We start from the raw sequence: 24,568 nt of genomic DNA, 5'->3' as shown, positions 1-24,568 counted from the left end.
ACATAGTGGGAGAAGTGGAGATGATGGAAGAAGGAGGACGAGCTGTGGGCAGACCACGACAAGGCCAAAGAGGAAATTCCTGCGAGCAGAGTTACGGGAGGATAAAAGTCTGCAAGAAGTAAGGAGCTGTAAGTAGAGTTTCACTGAAATCAAGATGTGACCAGCCCATGGAACCAAGCACTGGCCGAGCCTGAATAAGGAGGAACAAACAGGGCAGGAACTTTTGTAAGACACATGCAAAAAAAAACCTGTCTGTACACCATTAATGATTTAGGGCCCACTGGGATCAGAAGACTGGAAGAAACTGAAGAAATCTGGTGATAACACGACCATTTTCAAATAAGTCAGTGCATTTCAGCAGCGCCCTGCCATCAGCACTGAGCAAGCACAAGGGGACATGCTGCTGGGCCTCCAACACTTTTGTTTAAAAGTGAAATACTCCAATAACTAGAAACTAAAAACACACTTGAGATTTCTAAAAGCTTCACTGTTGATTCCTTTTGTAGTATTTGTTTATTCCATTGTGGTTTTCCTCTCACTGCCCAGAAAAATCTTCTGGTGGAAGAAAAGTTTCCCACTGGAAGACCATTTTCTATCAGCTCCACACTCCAATGACTACTGCATCATTTTCATGTGGTTCAGGAACCCAAAAACAGACCTGAGCACAAGAACCAGCCATGGAAGACTCTGGATGCTCCAGGCTGCATTAAAACTACTCAAATTAAGCTACAAATGAGCCTGTACTTCACACACCTCACCCTACAAAGAATGCATTTATTATCTAAGCTCTGGAATATCCTGTGGAGGGAGCTGGGAACCACTGAGATCATATTCCCTGCCAGCCACCTCACTATCCTATGGACCTGTGGGTCTGTTGCAGTGAGTCCAGAGGAGGCCACTAAGCTGGAACACATCTGCTCTGGAGCCAGGCTGAGAAAGGGGCTGTTCAGCCTGGAGAAGAGAAGGCTCTGGAGAGACCTCAGAGCCCCTTCCAGGGCCTAAAGGGGCTCCAGGAGAGCTGCAAAGGGGCTTTGGAAAAGGGATGGAGGGACAGGACACAGGGAATGGCTTCCCACTGCCAGACGGCAGGGTTGGATGGGATATTGGGAAGAAATTCCTCCCTGTGAGGGTGGGCAGGCCCTGGCACAGGGTGCCCAGAGCAGCTGTGGCTGCTCCTGGATCCCTGGAAGTGTCCAAGGCCAGGCTGGATGGGGCTTGGAGCAGCCTGGGATAATGGAAGGTGTCCCTGCCCATGACAAGGGCTGGGACAGAGTGGGCTTTAAGGTTTTCCAACCCAATCCAGTCTGGGATTCTGTGATTCTATTCCCTTCCTCCTGCACTGCCCTTTTGCCTCATGGCTTGTCCTACATCCTCCCTATTTCCTGAGCAAATCCATCTCCTGAGAACTGCCCTTGCCTTTCTTTCTCTGATGATCAGCCACACCTCAGACTGGTGAGATGTTTCCAGGAGATCCTCACTGGCATCCCCAGTGTCTGTGGTACTCCCTGAACACATTGTATCTCAGCCCAAATTCTCCTTTACCTTGTACCACAAATCAAGCTGTTTATTCCACTTTCTCGGAAGCTCTGGAGCTGCATGTGGCATGTGGCTGGCTGCCTACTTACCCAGAAATAATCACAGTAGCTCCACTCTGAAGGTTTCAGCAACTGCTGCTCTGGCATTACGTCAGGGTGGGGGAAAGTCACACAGTTGATCTGTTAAAAAAAAAAAAACCAAAACAACAAAAAAAAAAAAAAGGAGAGTTAGATAGTAACGAAATTTAGCTGTTAATGAGAAATGCATAAATAAAAAGTTATATCCATCAGAAAATCCGCAGTGAATGCATGCCAGGGAAGACAAACTGGCTGTTGCATGGAAACAGCAGCTCAGTATTCCCAGAATGCTATTCTCTGCAGGCAGGAGTGTTGGCTCAGAGGGAAATAAACTACCCATTTCACATGAGGAAAACCTACTGGATTTGGAAAGCACCACGCAGGGAGTTCTCCCAGATCCCTGAAAACTGTGGTGAAAAACCTGATGTGAAACACCCTGAGCACACAAACACAGTGAGCACCAGAGAGCACTGCAGGCACTGTCGGTGCAAAACACCCTTGGCTATGCCAGTCTCCTAGAGGATGACAAAAAAAAATTCTTATTTTTTCAGTGCACAGCCCTTCAATCTATCTCTAAGACCTTTTCAGATGGAAGTGATGCTCTGTAGAAAGGAGCAGAGGCTCTCTGGAGTCAGTGAACCTTCAGTGTTCACAGCGATCTGTCAGACAGGACTCATCACACGGTCATTAAACAACAGCATAAAAAAGTCCAAGTGCTCATTAAGTTATCCCAGTGGAACACTGCAGCCTGGTAACAGCACAGTGAAGGCAATGAGCACCACAGCCACTGCAGAACAGCCCTGCACACAGCTGAGCCTTTCAGAGGAAGCACCAGCCAGAGTCAGAGCTCACTGCCAGTTTGTAAGGCTCAGCCCAAATCCCTGCTGGGCAGGTACCCTAAAACCAGCCCCCCTCAGGGTCATGGGAACACAAAGAGCACTTGAGTATTAATCAAGGGATCAAGAGATATTGGGGATGGGAGACTCACAGATGTAACTGTATGGGGGTGGAGGTTTGTTTTGGATCAGTTAACTCTCACAGGAAACCCACACACAAATCTGTGGGTAGGGCTAGCACAGCTGCACAGGCAGACCCAAAGGCACGCAGTGAATCTGCCTTTGGGCTATCCAGAGAGGATCAGAAAGGATGTGGCTGCTGACACAGCACAAACCCACCAGGCCAGAGCAGAGCAGGCAAAACCTTTAGCTGATACAAGCTGCTCCTACAAAGCCACGCTGGTTCTGCTGCCTCTGCCCAGGCTGGAGGTTCAGCAGCTGTCCTGTAACAGTGCAAGAGCTTGCTCCACATAAATCCCCCTGCCCAGAGCTTGCCAAGCCCATCCCAAAGCAGGCTGAGGACCCTGTACCTGTGCTGTCTTTGGCTGTCACCTCAACTAGATCCTAAACCATGTGTCTGGCTTTCCAGCTCCCAGCAGGCTCCAAACTGACCTGCAGGGCAGAGATCTGGGCTTTGCAGGCAGTGGCCATGCACTGGTGACCCTGCACCTCCAACAGGAGCCAGCCTCTCCAGCTAGAGCAAGAATGTCCAGTCAGAGGCAGCATCTCCAACCAGAGCCAGCATCTCCAGTCAGAGCCAACATCTCCAGACAGTGCCAGCATCTCCAGACAGTGCCAGCATCTCCAGACAGTGCCAGCATCTCCAGACAGAGATAGAATGTCCAGGCAGAGCCAGCACCTCCAACCAGTGCCAGCCTCCACTGGCCACAGGGTCCCAAGCACAGACAGCACTGCAAACACCCTCCCTGTTCCCTTGTGTTCCCCATCAGAAGAGTCATGCAGCAGGAGTTCCAGAACATCAGCTCTGTTCAGAGCAGGGTGGCCATGCTCTAACCAACACCCCCCAGGTGTGTTCTGCAGCCTTTAACAGAAGTCTGGGCATCACAGAACCATAGAAACATAGAATATCTTGAGTTGGATCATTGCATCGTGGCACTGCACACCAGGACAGAGAGGTGATCTGCAGCGGGGGGCACAGGAATTGTATCCTGAAACTTAAAAAACTGCAAGGAGAAAGAGCATGGGAAATTCCCACTCCGTGCTAAAGGCAGTGCCTGTTCCACAAAAACTAAATCTGTGTCAGTTGGAAGCTGCTGATTAGAGATGCGACAGTGAGTCTCAATGTCCTGAAGCAATACCCACAGAGTCACTGGAAATGCCAAGGCTGGACTGGTGACAGTGTCTCACTGCAGTGGACAGAACTCCAGGAATGCAGCAGGAAGTGGAACAGTGAGTGTGCACATCAGCAGCTGATGAAAGCAGGGTTAATTCAAGTGTTTCTCAAAGTTTTAGGAATAAATCGAAATATTCTTCACTTCTCCAACGACTGAATTTTCTGGAAATGATGCTGAATTGTCTGGAAAGAGTCATGAGGCCATTTGGGTCTCACTTTTAAAAGGGAATTGGTGCCAGAATTAAAAAATCAAAAATGCAGAAGCTTTAACAATCTTAAAAACAAAAACAAAGTATTATTGTAAACAGAATTTAACAGAACTTACATCTTTTTATACTAAGTCCCACCAGGGGGCATGAAAATTTTCGAAACTCTAGAAACACTACTAAAAATTTCATATGACTACACAGGTAATCCTGTGATCTTTCTTTCCTTTCATTACCCCAGATTTATTATACTTAAACAAGAGCTCTTGGATTGGTATTTCCTAGCATTTCTAAAACCTCTCAGGATTTCCCAGCAGGAGGGGAACACCAGGCTGGCACTGAGCAGCAGTAGCATGACGGCATGGCATTCCCCCCTCCCAATCCTCCCTCTGAAATGCTCCTTTTCTTACCTCTAAAAGCAAAGAGAGCTGGAAAAACAAACAAACAAACAAACAAACAAAAACAAACAAAAAAATCTGCTTTACCAGCTTGGTCCCACTGATGAGCTGAGTGATGCTAAGGACAGCCAAAGCATCTTGTGATGATGTCCCCATGACTGACACTGAACAGCTCCATCAGACCCCTGGCCAATGACACTCCCTCCATGCAAAGGAGCACTGCCCTCACTAATTTTGAGAGACCACACTTTGCTCACATCCCTGAGAGCTGTCTAGGCTCCATGCAAGCTCCAAATCCAGACCTGTGGCAGTGTGGATATTTCAACAATGCTGACTTGCCAGCAAGGCCTAACAAAAGCTTGCAGAAGGTGACTATTACAGCTGTAATTGCCAGGAAGACACCAAACTAATTAAAACACACCTCTCAGATAATGATGGAATCACAGAACAGGAAGAGAAAACAAGGTGTGATGACCTGCATTGCATTCCCACAAGCCCTACTGGGACAGCTGAGGTGATAATCAGCCTCGCCATGATATTAAGTTCTTATGCAGCCTCTTTGTCAAAATAATGGCTATTGTCAGTTTGAAACAAAGCAAAATTAATAACAAGGCACCAGCAGGGCAAAACCCCAAGGAAGAGCTGAGCAAACCTGCCAGAGCACAGCAGCTTGTCTTTCCAGCTGCCATTGGCCACGAGTGGCACCAGAAAACCTGTCTGGGAGCCACTGGATTAAAGAGGACAGAAGGTTCAGAGTCAGAGAAGGAAAAAAACATGGTGACAAACAAGGCTTGGTGGAGGACACACACACAGGGGATCAGAGAACCAGCACAAATTGATGCATTTCTCATGACAAACTGTGTGCCAGACCCAATGGATTAAAATACTTTTCCCTGTGTACTGATCATGAGCAAATGCAATTATACTCTTAACAGCTGAATATTCCAGCTCCTATTTCCCATGAGTACATTGGCAATAATGACAAAATGAGCTGTTTACATTGTAGGTGACTCTTAATTATGTCTGAGACACAAAAGGGTGACAGAAGAGGAACAGACCCAGGGAGCCAGGTGAATGCACAGGATCTGCAGAGGAAAAACAAACTTTGTTGGGTTGGACGTGCACATTAATCTCCTGGATTTCAGAGTCTCTACAGGCTTTGAAGTAACTCACCAGTAAATGAGACATTGCCAAGCAACACGAATAAAACAAGAATAATTTGATCAAAGCTTAGATAATCAACTACATGTTTATTACATCAGGCACAACATAAATAAATGAGCAGAGAGCAGGAGAACTTACTGTGCCACACTCAAGTGACTAAAGCAGGGCAACATTTTTGCTTATCTTTCCAACTTAAAAATGCACATTATTTTTTTTGATTTCTACCCATTCTCAGCACCTTAAACACAGAAGAGATGTACCAGACTGCCTCACTTCAGTATCTTCTTTACAATTTCAGCTGAGACCCAGAAAGTACAACATCCAACACTGAGTTCATATGGTAAATGGAACTATTTGGGTAAAAAAAGCCAAATGCAAAGGCTGGAGAAGAGCTCAGAACAGCTTGGGCAGCCTGAACTCTCCCCAGACAGGGAAGCCCAGAAATGCCTAGGCTATGTCTGGGCAGCTCCAACACCATGAGTTTGCCCTGGGTTTTAGCTCTGGTTGGGTGATGCTGCAGCTATGGTACCACAGCAGGGAAGAACAGACAATTCAAGTCCTCACTGTTAACAAATCCATTGATTCCTTCCAATTTCAAAGGAAATATTCTGCCAAAAGTGTGGAGGAGCCCCCTTTACTTGGTCTGTCCGTAGAAAGGTTCAGAGGTTATTCAGGCCCCTGCCCAACCAGGGCTTTTCTGACAGTATCTACCACAGTCAGCCCCAGGCAGAGGGGGGAACTGTGCTGAACATGCTGTGCTCATCACAACCCTGTGTGTGTCACACTTGTCAGACACAGAGCACAGCAGCAGGAAATCCCAAGTTCCTGTGCACAGGCTGCCCATCTTCCCATCTGCAGCACGTGTTCACTGACGTGTCCAGCACATGCAATCCAACCACCGGCGTTTTCCAGGTCCTGCACTATCCTAACAAGAGATTTTTTCAGGAAAAAAACCCCACGCTCAGAAATACCTTATAATCAGGCAGCTTTCCTGCTCTTCCTAGTAAGACACAGCTCTGCTCCTCAGGTGATATCCCCCTGTACATTCTCCATTTAACACTCCCTCACTATTGTAAATATCTCCAGCATCCACAGACAACTCATGGCCAGAGGCTTCAGGAATCAGCCAGCAATCCATCCAGCCTTAAAACAGCAAGTGCACCCTGAAATTAATTGTAAAACCAGCACAGACCACACACCTGCAGTTTCATAACAGCCTCTGATATACCCAGCTGGAGCTTCTCTTCCAAAGAAGATGGAAGACCATGAGAGTAACATTCACTGACCAAGGAGAAAACACCAGATTATTCTTGTTGGTTGCACACAGATGGGAAATACTCCAGCTCCACCTGCCTTCAGGGTTTCCAGAAGCTGTGCTACTAAATGCCACTTGGATGCAGAGGAGGCAGATGCATCCTGAGGAAGATGCTCCCACTCCTCTGCTGAAGGCGATGACGCAGCAACAGCTTGGCTGGACATCACCTGATGTCTGCAGCTTGTGTGCCACAGGATTTCAGTTTGAAGGGAGGTTTCCCGGACCAAAAGCCTTGAAGTAAATCACAGAATTCCCCTCTGCAAGAAGAGGTTCTGCCTGAGCACAGCTACAGACCAAGGAAAAGCATCTGACAGCAAGCTAAGCACATGCCCTGCAGCTCTGCTAGCCAGAACATCTCCACGTCAGCTTGAGTGGCATTGAGCACACAGAACCTCCTAGGAGACAGTGAAAACACACTGTTTTACAGTTTACACTCCTTATGAGATTTATTTTTCACAATGCTGCCTTGATGGAGGCAATGGCTTGGAGCAAACAGCTGTTAAAATTAGCTTATTTTTGTCTATCTGATTCATCCTACTTGAAAGCTTTGGGCTTCTGCTGGAGAAATGCACACCCAGTGACCCTGACATAACACACAGTTTGCTTTGCAGATGTTACCTGATGGCACATGGGCCAGCAAATATGGAAAACCACCCTCAGAGAAAAGGCTGAGCCCTCAGCCCTGTAAGCAGCAGGGATTGCAGGGAAACAAGCAATCCTGCTCTTGTGCTCATGCAGCCCAGTGCACTTCACCCTGTGTGACCACATCTACTCCCTCTGGACATGATGTTCAGCCCACGATTTACCTCAATCCCGCAATGTGAGCAGGCAGGGGCTGCATTCAAGGGCTGGGACATGTCTCCTGTCCCAGCCACGCAGCCCTGGAACAGCTGATTCTCCCAGACATCTGCAAAAATGTCTGAACATACAGATTTATACTGGCTTCAAAGGACACCACACTCTCAATAAACCAACTACCAGTACTAATATTGGTAACAACCAATTTTTATAACTAAAATCACTGACTGAAGTGTTTTTTTTTTCAAAAACTGTTTCAGATTTCTCCCTCCTGCCCTAGAACACTGTACCTGCATGGCAGTGGCTGACTCACATCTCAGTCAGAGGCACTTCTATGTGCTTCTTTTGAACCCTGGTCTCTGTCACCAGCAGTCCAGTTTTCTAATGAATAAATCTGCAGGCTGCACGTGACAATGCAGACAACAATTTCCTCCTCATAGTAACAATAACAAGGATGTATAATATTAAATTATTCCTTTTGTTCTCAGGGACTTGATACCCTGCCAATACTTGCAGCTGCAACAATTGCCTCTCCTTTATTGCTGAAAATTAATTTATCTGTTCATTTCTTCTGATTTCCATTTAAATAAAACTTTCTATCACTAGCCACTTTTATTCATCTATTTTGATTTCCTTTCTGGTTTTAATCACCTGTCCTGCACTGAAGAGCCCATAAGTGCTAATTGTGTTCCAGATGAGGTCACCAAGCACACAAAAGTTATTAATGTCTGTAAACTGAGATTGATCATACAACTGAGAACATTTCCATTCATAACACAGAATCATAGGATGGCTTAGCTTGGAAGGAACATTAAAGTCCATCTTGTTCCATCCCCCTGCCATGGCAGGGACACCTGCCACTGTCCCAGGCTGCTCCAAACCCTGTCCAGCCTGGCCTTGGACACTTCCAGGGATCCAGGGGCAGCCACAGCTTCTCTGGACAGTCTGTACCAGGGCCTCCCCACCCTAACAGGGAACAATTCCTTCCTACTAGCTAATCTAAATCTTCTTTCAATTTTAAACCACTGTTCCCTGTCCTGTCACTACATGTTCTTGTACAAAGTCTCATCATTGAGCCAGTTAATGATAAAGACTAAAAGTAAATGTAGTATTAACTGCACACTGAAATACAAAACCTTTGCCTGTACTTTCCACCAGAAATATTTATTTGGACACGCTGCACAAGAAACCTTCTTGACACCTCAAATACACATTGGGAAAAAAGTAAAAGATCCTGCTCTGTCTGTCTTCCTCTAACTCTTCAGCAGTTCTCCCAGTACAGACGCTGTTGTGGAGGGGGGATGATCAGATGAGGAAGTTTTTTCAGGACACCTGGATCACAGTCCCAGGCACCTCTTAAGGCACCGCATTCCCTCCTGCCCCTCCTGGAACCACCATCGTTCCACGGAAAACCACGCCGGGTCTCCAGCGCAGGGCAGAGATCCCAAACCCTCCGTGGGTTTAGCGGCGTTTGAACACCAAAACGCCGCGGGGGCAGGATGCTCCGGCACGGGGTGCCCAGCACGGAATCCCCGCGGTCCCCAGCGCCGGTGCCCGGTGCCCAGCACGGAATCCCCGCGGTCCCCAGCGCCGGTGCCCGGTGCCCAGCACTGAATCCCCGCGGTCCCCAGCGCCGGTGCCCGGTGCCCAGCACGGAATCCCCGCGGTCCCCAGCGCCGGTGTCCAGCACGGAATCCCCGCGGTCCCCAGCCCCGGTGTCCAGCACGGAATCCCCGTGGTCCCCAGTCCCGGTGCCCGGTGCTTAGCAGGGAATCCCCGTGGTTCCCCAGGTCCATTGCCGGTGCCCAGCACGGAATCCCCGTGGCTCCCCAGCTCCACTGCCTGGTGCCCATCACGGAACGCCGCGGTGCCCAGTCCCGGTGCCCATCACGGAACCGCGCAGCTCCCCAGTCCCGGTGCCCATCAGGAACCCCGCAGTTCCCCAGCCCCGGTGCCCATCACGGAACCCCGCAGTTCCTCAGTCCCGGTGCCCATCAGGAACCCCGCAGTTCCCCAGCCCCGGTGCCCATCAGGAACCCCGCAGTTCCCCAGCCCCGGTGCCCATCAGGAACCCCGCGGTGCCCAGTCCCGGTGCCCATCAGGAACCCCGCAGCTCCCCAGCCCCGGTGCCCATCAGGAACCCCGCAGTTCCCCAGCCCCGGTGCCCATCAGGAACCCCGCAGTTCCCCAGCCCCGGTGCCCATCAGGAACCCCGCAGTTCCTCAGTCCCAGTGCCCATCAGGAACCCCGCAGTTCCCCAGCCCCGCACTCACCGTCAGGCTGCTCTCCTTGCTCTGCCGCCGCGGCGCCGCCGGGGAGCCCGGGCTCTGCGGAGGGAAGCGGAGCGCATCATCGCGGCCGCTCTCGGAGCCCAGCATGGCTGCGCGGGGCGGGGAGAGGCGGGTCCCATGGCACGGCTCGGCTCGGCTCGGCTCGGGAGGCAGGGATGGAGGGAGGGGGAGCTGCGGGAGGCCCCGGCTCGCTGCTCCGCCTCTCTCGCCTCCGCCGCACCGAGCGCGGCGCCGGGGCTCGCTGCGCCGTGGGACGGTGGCACCCGCTGGCGGGCTGGGAAGAGTGCCCTGCCCTGCCCCGCCGTGGGATGGTGGCGTCACACCCTCCTGAGGACCGGGACAGGAGTCCGGGTGTCCCGTGGGGTGGCACTTTGCTGGGTACGAGAACGGGGACGGTGACATCCACTGCTGGGGATGGCGATGGTGGCAATGTCCTGCCATCAGGCAGTTCCTACCTTTCCGTGGAATGGTGGCATCATATCCCCCTGGGGACAGGGACACAAATGTGCCCCAGAGTCCCCCAGGGGGGCAGTGCCCCCTGTCCCTGTCGCAGGGTCCCTGGTGGGGCTCAGATGCTGTGACTGCTCTGCATCGCGTGAATCGCTCCTGGCATCATTTGGGTCTCCCACCCCAAATCCCACTGCTCGGGCACCCGGTGCTCGTCCTGGGACTCGACACCCAGCAGCAGCAAGGTGCCAGCACCACACACGGCTGTTCTGCCATCCCCTTGGTGGCAGTTGTGACAACTTGAACGGGCAGCATTTAGCTGCTCTCTAGGAAGCCATAAACAAGGTCTGGCCGAGTGCCCAGCACAGCATAGCTCCGTGTTGTTCTCAGTTGTGGCTTTTCCCCCCACCCCCTGACCTGTTTCCAAGAAATGTGGCTGAGCTTGCTGGAGGGATCTTGCCAGCATTTGTTTGCATGGTGGCTGCTGCCCAGGTCCAAGAAAGCTTCCTGGCCAAAGCCTAGGAGCTGCTCCACAGTGGGAGACAGCCCGTGCCAGGAACAGACAAGGAAGCAGTCAAAGCAGAGCAGCTTAGGATGGCCCAAGACACACAAGGAGAGAGAGAGAGAGAGACAGACCAAAAAGACTTTGAGGGTATGCAGAACAGCTTCTTGCAACCACGGGTTTATGGTCAGATGCTTCCCTTACTAAGGACTCTTCTGCAAAAGCTGCCACAGCCCCCAGGAAAAGCAGCTTCCCAAGCGGGCGTAGACACAAGCTGTTCTGAGAATTAATGCCACCAGCAGCCAGTTAAGGATTCAGAACTAATTCAAAGCAGGTTCAAAGCAGGGATGAAGCCAGGAGTTCAGTTTGGAAAAACCTGTAATAAAGGAGCAGTGGAAAGAAAGTACCATGGAGGCAATGAAGGGAATGAGAAAAGTCATGAACGGGATTTCTGACAGGCTGATGGTTGAGTCAGCTGAGCAAAGCACTGCAAGGCACTGAAAGGCTGAGAGAGCCTGGAAAAGAGAAGGCTCCAGGAAGACCTCAGTGGAAACTTTCAGTACCTGAAGTCAGCCTACAAAAAGCTGGAGAGAGATTTTGGACAAAGGCCTGGAGTGATAGAAAAAGGGCCAATGACTTCCCACTGACAGAGGGCAGGGTTAGATGGGATAGTAGAAGAAATTGTTCCCTCTGAGGGTGGTGAGGCCATGGCACAGGTTGCTCAGAGAAGCAGTGGCTGCCCCTGGATCCCTGGAAGTGTCCAAGGCCAGGCTGGACACTGGGGATTGGAGCAACCTGGGGCAGTGGAAGGTGTCCCTGCACATGGCAGGGGTGGCACTGGATGGGCTTTAGAGACTCTTCCAGCTGAAACCATTCTGGGACTCTCTGACTCCTCGTCTATCTCAGATATGAATTTGTGTAAAAAGGTGTCTGTGAATTTGAGTAAGACTCAGCACTGTAAAAACAGAAGGTGGCAAATGCTGTTACAAAGGAAGTTCTGCAAAAGTTAGTTTATCTGTGTTCCAAGCCAACTACAAAAACATGGGAGTCAGGTACCTTGAGAAATTATTATTATTATTTTTTTTGGCACAAAGATTCACAAGGGACTTTTTGAAGGAAGTCACAGCCTACAAGTTTATTTGGGTTCTCTGAGGGAGTCACAGAAGATGTATGGACAGGGATGTCTGGTAATGCACTACATAAGATTCTAAAATGCTTTTGACCTAGTTTAGGTGCTCACTGTCTCCAGCCCAGACAAATTGCTCAGAGAAACAGCAGCACAGGGAGTTAGTGCAAGATGTTTGATGTGGAAGAAACAGGGAATCCAAAGAGCTGGACTGTATCATGAGAAATGCCATGAATCTAAACCAGGAATACTGACACAGGTGAAAGGCTGAAGGGAGCTACTTAAAGAGGCAGAATATGAGAAAGAGGGTCAAGGCAAAGTGGGACAGCTGTTAGACAACACAAAACTTAGATCAAGAACCAGAGAATGTCAGAGACACTGAGAGCACCCGACAGGCCAGGTCCACACGGCAGCAGCACACCAATCAAACACGCATTTCCCCGGGGGATGTTTAGCACTGCAAAAGGACTCACCACTTTCATACAGAAAGGAAACGGAAAACTCAGGTCTGGGACCACTGGGGGAAACGCCAGAGGGTGGGGAAGCACAACTGGAGTGTGATGCACCAGCTGTGGCAGTCACGTGGTCATATGGTGATGTTTTGGCAGGGAGCAAAGAGTTTCATGGGAGGAGCTGGAAGAGGGCCCTGTGCTGCATCTGCAGACCTGTGGGGAAGAATTTCCCAGGGATATGACGTGTTGCAGGCAAAAGTGCAGAGATATTTATTGGAAATTTGGACAAAGGCAGGGGAGGCCAACTGTCCACAGGTCAGCATTCTGTAGGTTAACTCGGGGTGATGTGCTGGGTGAGGCACTGAGGAGGGGCTGTGAAAGGACAGGCCAGAGTGGATGAAGTCATTGAGAAAAACGCTTTGGATGAATTCTTTGTGAATACTGTCTTTGGGAGGGAAAGCTGGAGCTGCAGGGAAACACAATGAGATACAGACATGGGCGGATGTGCAAGTGTAAAGAGAGGACTGTGCTGGACACAGGCCCAGGGTTCAGGCTGGAGTGGCAGGAAAATTCATAGGGTTGTTAACAGTGACTGGAGTGGCCTGGTGGATTTTTCAAAAAGGAGTGATAGGACAAAAAGTCCAAAGGAACTTGGCTTTTTTTACTGTTTTACCAGCTGGACACAAAGACTAACTATGCTACATGCAACAAATCTGTCTGATCTGAGTTTCTAAAAGAAAATGACCTCTTGACTTCTTGCTCTGGGTGGATTCCTAAACTACTTAAGTAGAACCCCATTTATTCTTGGATCCTGCAGTTTGGCTTTTTCCCAAAAACTTACCTGGGTGTCCCCACTGGGTTTTCGGAGGCTCATGTGACCTGAGTCGAGCTGGTGTACTGGGGACCCAGAGATGTAGTAGCCATTCACTGTAAGAACAGATGGAGAGTTAGCAGGCTTGCTGCTGACAGCCAACGCAAAACTGCACAAATTTAAAAGCTAATCCCATAACTGAATATGCAGATATAGATCACAGTGTTTTAAGGCTTAGTTGTATTTCTCATTACCCTACTGTGATTTGATGGGTAATAGATTAAACATTTTCCTGAGTGGAGTCTGTTTTGCCCATGACCATAATGAGTGATGTCTCCCTGCCCTTATCCCAACCCTTTAGTCATAGTTTTCACCCCCATTCACCTGAGGAGGAGAGTGACAGAGTGGCTTGCTGGCATTAAAAGTACTGGTCCAACGGAGTTGAGTTTTCATGTCAAGAAGGTAAGCCTTGCAAGATGCTTATGGTTCCTGCATGGAACTATAAATTGCCTTTTTTTTTCATATACTGAGTAAGGAATAATGCTCAAAGTAGTGTTGAAACAGGATACTCAAACACATTGTAAATCCTTTAGTCACAATAAAATGCACAATCTTCACACAGAGTACTCACCCAGTTCTGCCAATAAGGAGGGACATCAGTTCAAAAATTTCTAAGGAAAACATCCTCTAACCTGCTTTATTTAAAGTCACCTGGCAGCAATGGCCTTCACATTTAACACTTTTTATTCTAGAGTAATTTTTGCTTTGCTTTGTCATTCTGCAGCACCCACAAGCTTTTCAGTACAGTTACACATCTGACTCTGTTACTTGCTTCCCTGCAATTTCAAGTCAAGACAGAAATGATCTATATGGTCACCCCTGTAGCCATCACATGCTAAAACTCTTTGCTGTGCAGATGTTCTGCGTGGAAGAACACCAGCCAGCCCATGTGTGCCTGCAGTTCTTTGATTTCCCTGCCCTGTCACAAAGCAGAACTGAGGAAGTGCTTGGTGGGCCCCTCTTTGCCTCTGTGCACCCAGGAGGAGCCACCCCAGCTCCCGAGTGGACACTTCAGACACCCACAGAAGACGGAGTGGCAGGGAAACAATAGTCCAGAGGATGTGTCAGGAGGGAAAGCCCCACCATGTCTGCTCTGCTACACTCTCATGACCATGTAGCCTGGATAAAAGAAGGGTCTGGGGAGACATGAGAGTCTGACAGGGGTACAGGAGAGATAGAAAGGGACATTAGGCAGGAGTTGGAGTGACAGGACAAGGGGCAATGGCTTTAAGCTGTGGGAGGATAGACTGAGACCAGAGATTGAGAGAAAATCTGTGAGGGTGGGGAGGCCCTGGCACAGGGTGCCCAGAGAAGCTGTGGCTGCCCCTGGATCCCTGGAAGTGTCCAAGGCCAGGCTGGACAGGGCTTGGAGCATGTTCCATAACCTGGGATAGTGGCAGGTGTCCCTGCCCATGGCAGGTGGAACAAGATGATCTTTAAGGTCCCCTCCAACCCGAACCATTCCATGATTCTGTATGTCCATCAAGTCTCTCTCCCGCTGTATCACAGCACTTTGCTTTGCTCTGCTCAATGACAGAGAAGCAGATTCTCCCAGGCACAGCATCGAACAGTACCTGCAGAACTCTTCTGTGACACAGGGCTCTTGGGAGTGCCAGGCACACTGCTCGGCCGCTCCCACGTCGTTTCTGTTGAAGGGAAACACCAGTGTCAGGGTGATGGAAGCTTTTGCACACATACCACAGTTATGACTACTACTACACATAAACCAGTGGGTCTGACCCTCACTGTCCTCTGAACCAGGTTCTCACCCTGTGAGGAAGATGCCTGCACCTTCCTGCACCTCCTCTCTCCCCTCATCTCTTCCTGCCACAGCTGCCAGCTGGGATGGGTGGAGATAGAGCAGACTGGAAGCTGCATCACTGGTTCTTCCAGGTCACTGCCTGGGAACACTCACCTGGCCTGCACTGACTGCCTTTCCAGGTGCACTGAAGTCCAGCCCAGCATGGGCACTGCCTGCAGCCCACTGTGGGCATTGCCACGTGCCAGCTGTGTCCTCAGCCTGGGGACAGAGTGCCTCTGCCTCTTCTCTCTCCAAGAAAGGCAGCTGTGAGTGACTCACAGATGTGGTTTCAGTCACATATACACAAGCCTTAGCACCTTTTTTCCACCTAAAAATACTTCCCTGGAAAATTCCTTTTCCACTCAGGTCACTTAGCAGCTGGAATATGCAAATGTTTGTCACACCAGCTGTGACACTCCAAAGACTGCTGCTGCTTTCCCCCCTCAGCTGCCTCTGTAGTTTAACCATTCTGCTCATTTTCTCAGCAAATGGAAAGTTGTTTTTGACCGCATGCTGAAGACAGAAGATTTAAGTGCAAAACTTTTTAGAAGTTGTGAACAGAAGACAGGGGGGTGAGAGCAGCAATTTCCACAGAAGTCCAGCTAGAAAGCCCAAGGAACCATTCCTTTTGAATGCACGTGTCAGTTCCAAATCAGCTAAACAACACTGATTGCCAGATGGTATCAATAAGAAAATTAGCAAGTCACTGTAATCAAGTCTGAGGACCACTTGGGCTGCTTCACTTGAAACTGCTGTTTCCCAAATCAACAACCATCTAACCAAAGCCTGAAATCCTGCAGCTATGTCAGCATTCTGGATGACCATGGTAAAGCAGAGATGGAGGAGAGCCCTTGTGCATTAACAGTTCAGGGTTGGCAGTGAGCACCTCCCTCAGGGCACAAAAGGCCTCCTGTCCTGGGTCAGTGCTTATTTGGGCATCAAGCAGGATGTTAACATGCTTCAAGAACCATAAAAAGCCTATTTTTAGATATAGATTCATGCACATATGTATATACATATATGTGTCTATATGCATATAGATGTCTATGTGTATATATAAGCACAGAGATGTCCTCAAGGGTTGTGTTAGATTCCTTATTTCAGAAAGAACTCAGGATTACAGATCCCAAATGGAAGCAGGTGCCACACCTGTAATGTTCCTGAGATACATGCCCTGCCCCTCTCCATCCTTCCCCTCTCACCCCCTCCCCAAGCCACAGCATGCTTTTGCCTGCAAAGAAAAATACTTTGAGCTTTTTCTTCCATTACAAGTGCAACACTTGAACTAGAAGCTTTGCTGGGTCATGGGGGAATATTTAAATTTTAGCCTGTTTTTGTGAACTAGGTAGTAAGTAAATAAATTCCATGCTAGGTCAATAAAGAAGCACTGAGAAGTGTCTTAACTAAACAGAAGCAAAATCAAATGCAGAGAGTTGTCTTCTATGAGTCAGCTTCTCTTGCCTTACAATTCACAAGTGCATGGTTAAATAAAAACCAATTCTAATTTACATTTACTGTAAGGCAAAGGTAAACAATACAGTACCCATGTGTGTTGAATATTTTTTTTTAATTGTTGATTAATTAATAATAATAATGTGAGTTGAGATCTGTGGGAAGCGACTGTGATGCCCACGGATGCTGAGCCCCAGCGCAGTCAGTGAAGTATTGGATTTTTTGCCAGCACTGACTTTGATGTTAGCAGTAAAGCAAGCTACCTTCATATTTGGCTTGGGGGTTTCACACAAGCATATCTGTCTCCAGATTTTTGAGAGGTGCAGAGGAATGCACCTAAGAACCTACCAAATATATATGAAATGTAATTAATTGGTTAAAGAGATGTGGCTCAGTTAGCCAGAGCATGGTGCTAATAAACGAAGGTTGTGGGTTTGATCCCTGTATGGGCCATTCACTCAAGAGCTGGACTCGATCATCCTTGTGGGGCCCTTCCAACTCAGAATGTTCTGTGATTCTGTGAAAATCACCAGCTGCTTCTTGTAACTGCTCTCTGCTTTGCCTGCTGGCTGTTGTGGAGCTGCTGTGCAGTGCCTCATTCTTCCCCTCTGCCACACAGAGGACCCAGACACATAACTTGAGGGCAGAAAATTCACACATGAAAGAGTAGTGCCCAGTGCTTAGCAGATTTGTGAATCCAGTCCAAAACATTCAGTCTCTTGACAAATTTTCCAAAATAAAATGACTTTGGAGTTAAGCACATTGAAAAATAAAGAAAAAATCCCAATGCTATAAAATGCATTAAATAGAAAAAACATATTTAATTAGATAGGAAATGAACAAAAGTCTTTTAACTCCAATTATTTTGAGCATTAGGAGGAAAAAAAACCCACTTCTGTGCAGGGATTATTCTGGCAGCTCAAGTAGGGACAGGAACTAATCTGTATCAGGACTGCTCTGCTGGAATGCCATCTACTGGAAGCAACTACGTTTACCAAGGTAAAACTGTGACATTACAAATTTCTCTGCAGCTTAGTCATGATTAGAAGTGAGAGTGGGGATTAGAAGTGAGTGGGGGGATGACTTTTTTTACAGAGACACAGAGAAGGCTTGTTGAGAGATAATGCACTGTCTGATCCAGCAAAGGCAGAGTCTTGTCTCGGAGTACCACATGGAGCCTTCACTGCTGGTGCTTGGAAAATCAGAAGGCTACTTGTAACCCTGTGGTAAAACAGTGGTCATGGCTTTTAGGAATAGATTCCACATTGGCCCAGATTTTACATCCCACACAGTTTTCCCTAGAGGCTGTTCCAGTCAAGCTAAAGCCTTGTACTCTGGGTGCAATTTAGCACTGGCAGACCAACACCAACAAGTTCTGTCCTCCCTTATCAGCCACATGTTAATTAGACCATTTAGGCAGTGTGGGGAAGGAATAACCAGCAGTTTCCTTGAGAGAGATGACCCAGCAGACAAATGCAGACAATTCTTGACTGTGAGGAGGGCTGTGAACAAGAAGAAATACTACAGCCCTGGGAGATACCCAAGGCCAGGGCTAGGAGCCATCTGGTCTAGTGGAACGTGTCCCCTGCCGGGAGCTGGCACAAGGTCCCTTCCAACCCAAATGATTCCGTGGTTCTGTGGAATTTAGTTAGTGAACAGCAAGGCAGGAGAAGAGCACTTGTTAAAACTGAAATGACGTAGTAAAAGGAAAAACAGTTACAAGATCCAAGCTCTACTGCCCAACGGAACCAGAGGGGTTTTCACAGAAGGGGTGAAACATTTCCTACCAGAGGAAAAGTGGGAACCTGTGGTGTTTGGGGCAAGCAAGTTCACTTCTGTTTGGCAGAATGAGAAATTACATGATGTGTAAGAGATCTACACACCCTGGCACATTGTGTTAGTCAAGAAACACAGCTTCTGAGAATATCCTGAAGCAGACAATTTTTGTGATCACACTGAAGAATGAACTGTTGGTCCCTGTTCCATGAATTCAGTAGCACTCTAAGGTGGAAGGAGCTGCTTTCCAGTTTGAACATACATCATCAGCCAAACGTCTGGGCTTTATGTACCAGCACAATCCCTCACGAATGTGCTCATATTCCTTTCATTTTAGTACCTCAGCATAGTATCATGTGTAGTTCTATTTTTTGGAGCTAAATGCTCCATAGTTTCATTGTCTAAACTATGAGAATGAGGCAGATCAAGCCAGTGGACCTCTGGGTCTGCTTACTGTGCAGAAACCTCTCCTGGTCTTAAGGATCTGTAGCACCTGCCCTTTGTCACACAGCTACTGGTGCTAACTCAGATCTTTATAAATAGGTTTGGAGTTTATTTTGGCTTAAACTGCAATAAATCTGTGATGCTGAGCAGCTCCAAACCCAGTTTTTGCCCTGAATAACCTGAAGCTGTGCAGGCTGCACAGGCCAAGGATGAAGGTGCAGAGACAGGGATGAAGAAGAGCAACAGAACATCTCCCCCCTCAATGCCACAAGAAGAAACCCCAAAAACTTCTCCCAAAGTGGTCCTGAAAAAAAGCAGAACTGGAAGTGACATCTGCAGAAGGGTAGAACAGGCCCACACGGTTTTAACTCCTCCTTTTCGGATTCACTTTTGCCAATGGCAGGCAGGAAACACCTTGCAGACAGTTTGCAAACCCTCCGTAACTTTTCTATGCTTCTCCACTGCATCTCCATAGACTCTCAGCAAGGTTTGTGGCCTGTCCATGGCTCCCCAAAGGGCAAAGATTGGTTGGCCCTGTGACTCAGAGGGAGGGCAATCAGCCCTGCTTTGGAAACAGATTCCAAAGGTTTTCTTTAACAGCCCAAACCTCCCGTCTGCCTGGAGTACCATGTTCTGAGCATCGCCTCACCAGCCAGGAGCAGAGAACTGTCAGGGGTGTCGCACCTGATGCCCACTTTCTGGCTAAGATCTTCCCCCCATTTGTGAGGAATTGGCAAAGTTTTCATAGCATTTCACTTCTTGATACTGTGTGTGGTAGAAAAAAGCCCAAAGGAATGGTCAAGGGTGCATGGGGGTTTGGGCACACAAGGAGGCAACATCACTCACAATGCCCCGAGACTGGTGTGAACCCTTGAAAACTTTTGAAGTAGAAGGAGTGTGTGAATGAGAGTGCAATGAAAATATTTTCCCTTCTGTTCCACAGAGGGTGTGCAGCACAAGATTGTTTCACTGCAATGAGGAGGTCTCACCTCTGCCTCAGTTCACAGAAGTGACTCAGACCAGCCCTGACTTCCTGCAGACCAAAGGCTGTGGACTCTCCTGATTCAACACAGAAGCTTCTTCATCTTTGTGCTCCCACATTTTGGTCCACTGAGTACTGAATCCTGCATGGGTCACCTGTACCAGTGTCAGCTCAAAATGCCCAAACCACCAGCCCATGAATGAGCCTCTGAACTGCAACACAGTGACCTCACACTCCTCCATGGGCCTCCCAGGACTGTGGCCTTTACTTCCCTCCTTATTCCTAATAAAAAGAGACAAAAAAAACCCAAAAAAACCAGGCAGAACTGACCAATGCAAATCTCTATGCACCTGCATCAAACATGAGAGTCAAGCACATAAGTGCACAGGCAGCACGTGAACTTGGTCAGCAGAAGTCGAGGTGTCAGAACTGAAACCCACTTCCATCCCACAGGCAGTTCAGTAAAAGAGAGACTGGGGCTGCCAAACAGCTTTTGACCTCAGTCTTGAAAGACACACCATGGAGACAGGCACCATCCAGGAGTTCCTGAATTGCTCTGTCCATGCTGAATGGGGAGGTGCTTGTCACCACCTCTACAGCACAGGAAAAGCTGCTGACAAGAGCTCTCACTTGATCTTTCAAAATGATTACTGGGATATCTAGCATGCCCCTCCTTTTGCAAACACCATGTGACAAAAGCGAGCCCTTCACTGCAGGCTTAGCAGTGATAATAATGCTATTTCCAGCACTTTCTGAGACACGCTTTGTTTTTCTAGGTTTTAGGCCACCTCACCAAGGCTGGTTCCACTGCCACCCTTTAGCTAGAACATCCTGTATCAGAGGGGAATTGTCACTGAAATGTTTTAACTGTATGAGAAAAAGCATGTAATGAAAATGCTTGACATCCCTTCAGTGTCTCCATAGATGACCTACTCTTTGAGCTGCATTTCATAAGTTTGGTTGGAGTAGGAGCTGACCATAGCTGGTGAGGCATGAATAAAACCCCTCAACTCAGAGACCTTTCAAGAAAATGACCTCTTTCAGCTACACATATCAGGACTGCCCCAGAACTTACTGTTGCAGGTGGCATTTCATGATGCCACCTAATGATGCTTGTGAGTATAAGACTATAAGGACTTTAATTAGGATCAAGATAACATGAAAGCAAAAGTCCTGCTTTCCAGGAGATAAAATGCTGTTTAGTAAGTGGGAAGGACCTTAGGTAAAAGACAAGAAAAGGCTGGAAATAAGAACAGGCCACATTAAGCTGGCCTCAGCTGTGAAAGCAAGGTGGCAGTAAGCCACACAAACACTGGTGTCACAGGAACATAACTCATTTTTAATGTGATGGGCAAGGTAGCTGGAGTGCTATTGTTTGACTAATGCAAGAAGTATTGCAGCTGCAGCCCGTCAGAGAATTTCTTCAGCATAATGAAATATTTTCTTGCTGAATCTACCACCCACACACAACTGAAAACCCCTCCTACAGACACTGAGTAACTCGTTAACCACGTAGTGGCTGTGCACTCTGGGCACTCTGCCTTGTGCTTTGCCATGGCAAGCAGGGATGTCTCTGGATGTTGCACAAGGCAGATGCCAGGCACCCAGCTGTAATGTCACTGGTGCAGACTCAACCTTCCTGTGGCAAGGCCATGCTCAGAAAACCCTGAGTACACTGAAATTTTCGTGGGCTTCATTGTGCAGATTGTATCCAGCTCAGAGGCCCTTACAATGGTTTTGGGATTGAACCTGCTTCAAAGGATGATAAATGTGAAGTGTTTATCTGGTGGAATATCAAGGAAACAGACAGGAATGTGCTGTTTGTCACCTCTGCACATCTGTTTGTTCCAGAGTCACCCCAATTCCTTCATTACTGATTTTCCTAACATTCTTCTTCCACATAGGAACACTGTCTCATTTATATTCTATTTCTTTCTCGTTAAGAACCAATTCCTTGTGTTTTTTCCTGTAAAGACAATGAAAATTAGACCACACAACAACACACGGTGGAAATACTGCTACAGTCAGATAAGACCACCAAAAATCACAAAATAGTCTGAGTTGGAAGGGACCCAGAAGCATTATAGAGTCAGATTCTTAGGTGAATGGGGATCAAACCCACAGCCCTGGCATTATTAGCACCCTGCTCTGACCAACTGAGCTCATCTCAGGGTCAAGATGTACAACAAAGGCAGATAATCCCAGTGTGGAAGGACATTAACCACTGGAAACAATGGTGACAATAATAGTAATGCCTCACAAGAAAGGAGGCATCTCTGTATTATGAAAGCTCAGAAGAATCAAGATTTTACTTGACCCTAAAATCCCACTTCCCCTCCCCAGGAACATGAGTGGATTCTTGTGTTACCACTTCTGAATAGTTCAAGCACTAAGAGCAATAAAACAATTTCACCCAAAAACAGACTTCTGCACTGAGTCAGAGAAGATGCACCACCAGGCATGGTCAGAAAGACAGGCTGTTGAACAACAGGTCACCCAACACCTCCTGTCTTTAGGAGGAGGACACAAAACTACACACAGGGCTCATCTGGGGAGCAGCACAGAGCTCCACCTCACCAAATCTTGTACAGCTTTAGCTTGCTGACCTTCTTCAAAGGCTGTGTCCCCCCATGCTCCCATCCCAGCAGATTCTGTGGTGTGGAGCCCACCCTCTGCTGCTGCCTGGTGACATTCCTGGCTGATCCTGCCTTTCCCTGGAGAGCTCAAGGGCAGGACAGTCCACGGAGGGGCAGGACCTGCCCCAAAACACAGTGGGAAGATTCAGCACAGCTGCAAATGAAAAGCACAAATGAAATGCTCCTCTGAACTCATATTAAGATTCTTTGACTCAGACAACCAGAAGAAGCAAACCAGCAGATGAGTGACAAGAGCCCTGTTAGACATGATGATTGTAAAAACTGGGGAAGTACAAAGACACCAAATAAAGAACAACTTCCATTGAGTCCCAGGCATTTGTCAGTTTCTACATTGATAAATATTTTTCATGTCGTTTAGGCTTTACAGACCGAAACAAACAGGGCTGACAGGGATTTCAGGAAGTCATACTGCCCCTGCTCTACACCAGAGAAAGCCAACCATGAATTTTCATGGTTTTGCATAACCTGCTCTGGTGCTACAGACTCCCAGGCAACTCTGTACTCCCACACTTCACTTCCAACAGAGCTTGGAAGGGTTAGCTGTCCTGGTGGCAACTGAAATGTGTTCTAGTGACGAAAATTGAAATCTTCTCGTGATGACAGGCATTGCAAACAGCCTTCTCCCAAATGGCATTTGATGCACTTTAAGCCTGCTTTCATGACCCTGCACACATCTTTGCTTTCTAAGGGCAGACATCCCCAATCTCCCAGCATTTACCCACAGGCTATGTTTTCCACATCTTCCATCACTTTTGCTACTCTCTTCTGGGCTTTATCCAGCTGACTCACATATTTCCTGAAGTATAGAGTCCAAACAAGATAAAATATTCCAGCTGAGGCATTATAATTTCCTTGTAAAGTTGCAGGCTTACTTCATGCCTCACAGACAACACTCCTATTTATACAATGGAAAATGCTGGCTGGTTTGTACTAGCACAACACTGCTGGCTCTTACTCAACTTCAGATCCTCCAGAGCCCCAATGTCTTCATCTGTAAACTGTTCCATTGCCTGTCTTTGCCACTTAATTATTTCTGATGAAATCTCTGATCTTAAATGCATCTTTACTGAACAGCATCCTCCTATTCCAGGGTGATTGTGAATTCTGAGCCTGTTCTGTGCAGGAGAGAACACTGTGTTCCCTCCCAGCTCCAGTTTAAAGTTATTTTTTGAATAAGTGCTCTCAATGTCAACATGCCATTCATCACTGGAAATACTGCCTAGAATGGATTCTCGGGCAGATCACTGCAGGATTCCCTTCAGTACAAACCCACTTGGACAAGGGACCATTGTTGGCCATGCTCTGAGGATGAGCTGGCACACAGTTTTGCAGCAGCTTATTGCAATTTAACTATGGTCCCTGCTTTGTTTTCCCTTTAGTCAGCTTTCAAACTGCCTTTGTTGCTCTTAGGACCTGTTTGCCCATCAATGAAATGCCTTCCTTCACACAGCTCCCCTACCCACGGACTCTCCCTGGATGCTGGGTAAATGTTTAGCCACAGTCCCATACCTCCTCTCACCAGAGCCTTTCAATGATGGAAGTGCTTAACTGGTCTTAGGATTAGTCTGGTGAAGAGATTCTCATCTAAACAGAACTTGAATAAGTGATCCCTAAAGCAAGGCTCAGAACACAGAAACCCCACTTCTACCCTCTCTTACATGCTGTTATTCTGAGAACCACACAATGCTGTAATGGTTGAGAGCACAACCACAGGTGGTTTGGGCATTCTCCTGAGAAAGACAGGTTGGAAGTGACCTCTGGAAGTCTTCAGCCCAGCTATTTTGAGCAGGATCACTGCTAACAACACATCAGCCACAGGTCTGTCCAGCTAGTTTCTGAGATTTTCCAAGGACGAAGATTCCCCCGCCTCCCTGATCAGCCTGTGCCAAAGTTATCCTCCCTTCCTAGAGGAATCAGAAATCTCCTGATTTCTGGCCTGAGCTCCCAAGCAGGATATGGCAATTGGCCCTTGTTATATTACTTGTAACTTTTGGGAGGGAAGTACAAAACTGCCTGACATTATGGAGAAATTTAGTCGCAGTCCCCCACCTTTCTGAGGCAGGGTCCCTGTGACAAGAGCTCT

General features: G+C 48.0%; 1 protein-coding gene across 3 annotated transcripts in view; it reads right to left on the bottom strand.

Annotated features, from left to right (window-relative positions):
- The window catches only part of GAS7 (growth arrest specific 7), a 71,907-nt gene that overhangs the window by 16,218 nt on the left and 31,121 nt on the right, over positions 1-24,568 (bottom strand). For all 3 annotated transcript variants that reach the window (XM_068209346.1, XM_068209347.1, XM_068209348.1), the window contains exons 3-6: positions 14,948-15,019; positions 13,344-13,429; positions 9,958-10,011; positions 1,626-1,715 (exon numbers count right to left, since the gene is read on the bottom strand). In XM_068209346.1, coding sequence (XP_068065447.1) covers positions 1,626-1,715; positions 9,958-10,011; positions 13,344-13,429; positions 14,948-15,019 — 302 coding nt within the window. The remainder of the gene's footprint in view (positions 1-1,625; positions 1,716-9,957; positions 10,012-13,343; positions 13,430-14,947; positions 15,020-24,568) is intronic.

This window comes from Anomalospiza imberbis, chromosome 19 (genome assembly GCF_031753505.1).
Source record: "Anomalospiza imberbis isolate Cuckoo-Finch-1a 21T00152 chromosome 19, ASM3175350v1, whole genome shotgun sequence".
NCBI lineage: Eukaryota > Metazoa > Chordata > Aves > Passeriformes > Viduidae > Anomalospiza > Anomalospiza imberbis.
The sequence above is the reverse complement of the archived record's forward strand: the minus strand, read 5'-3'. Positions and strand labels throughout refer to the sequence as shown.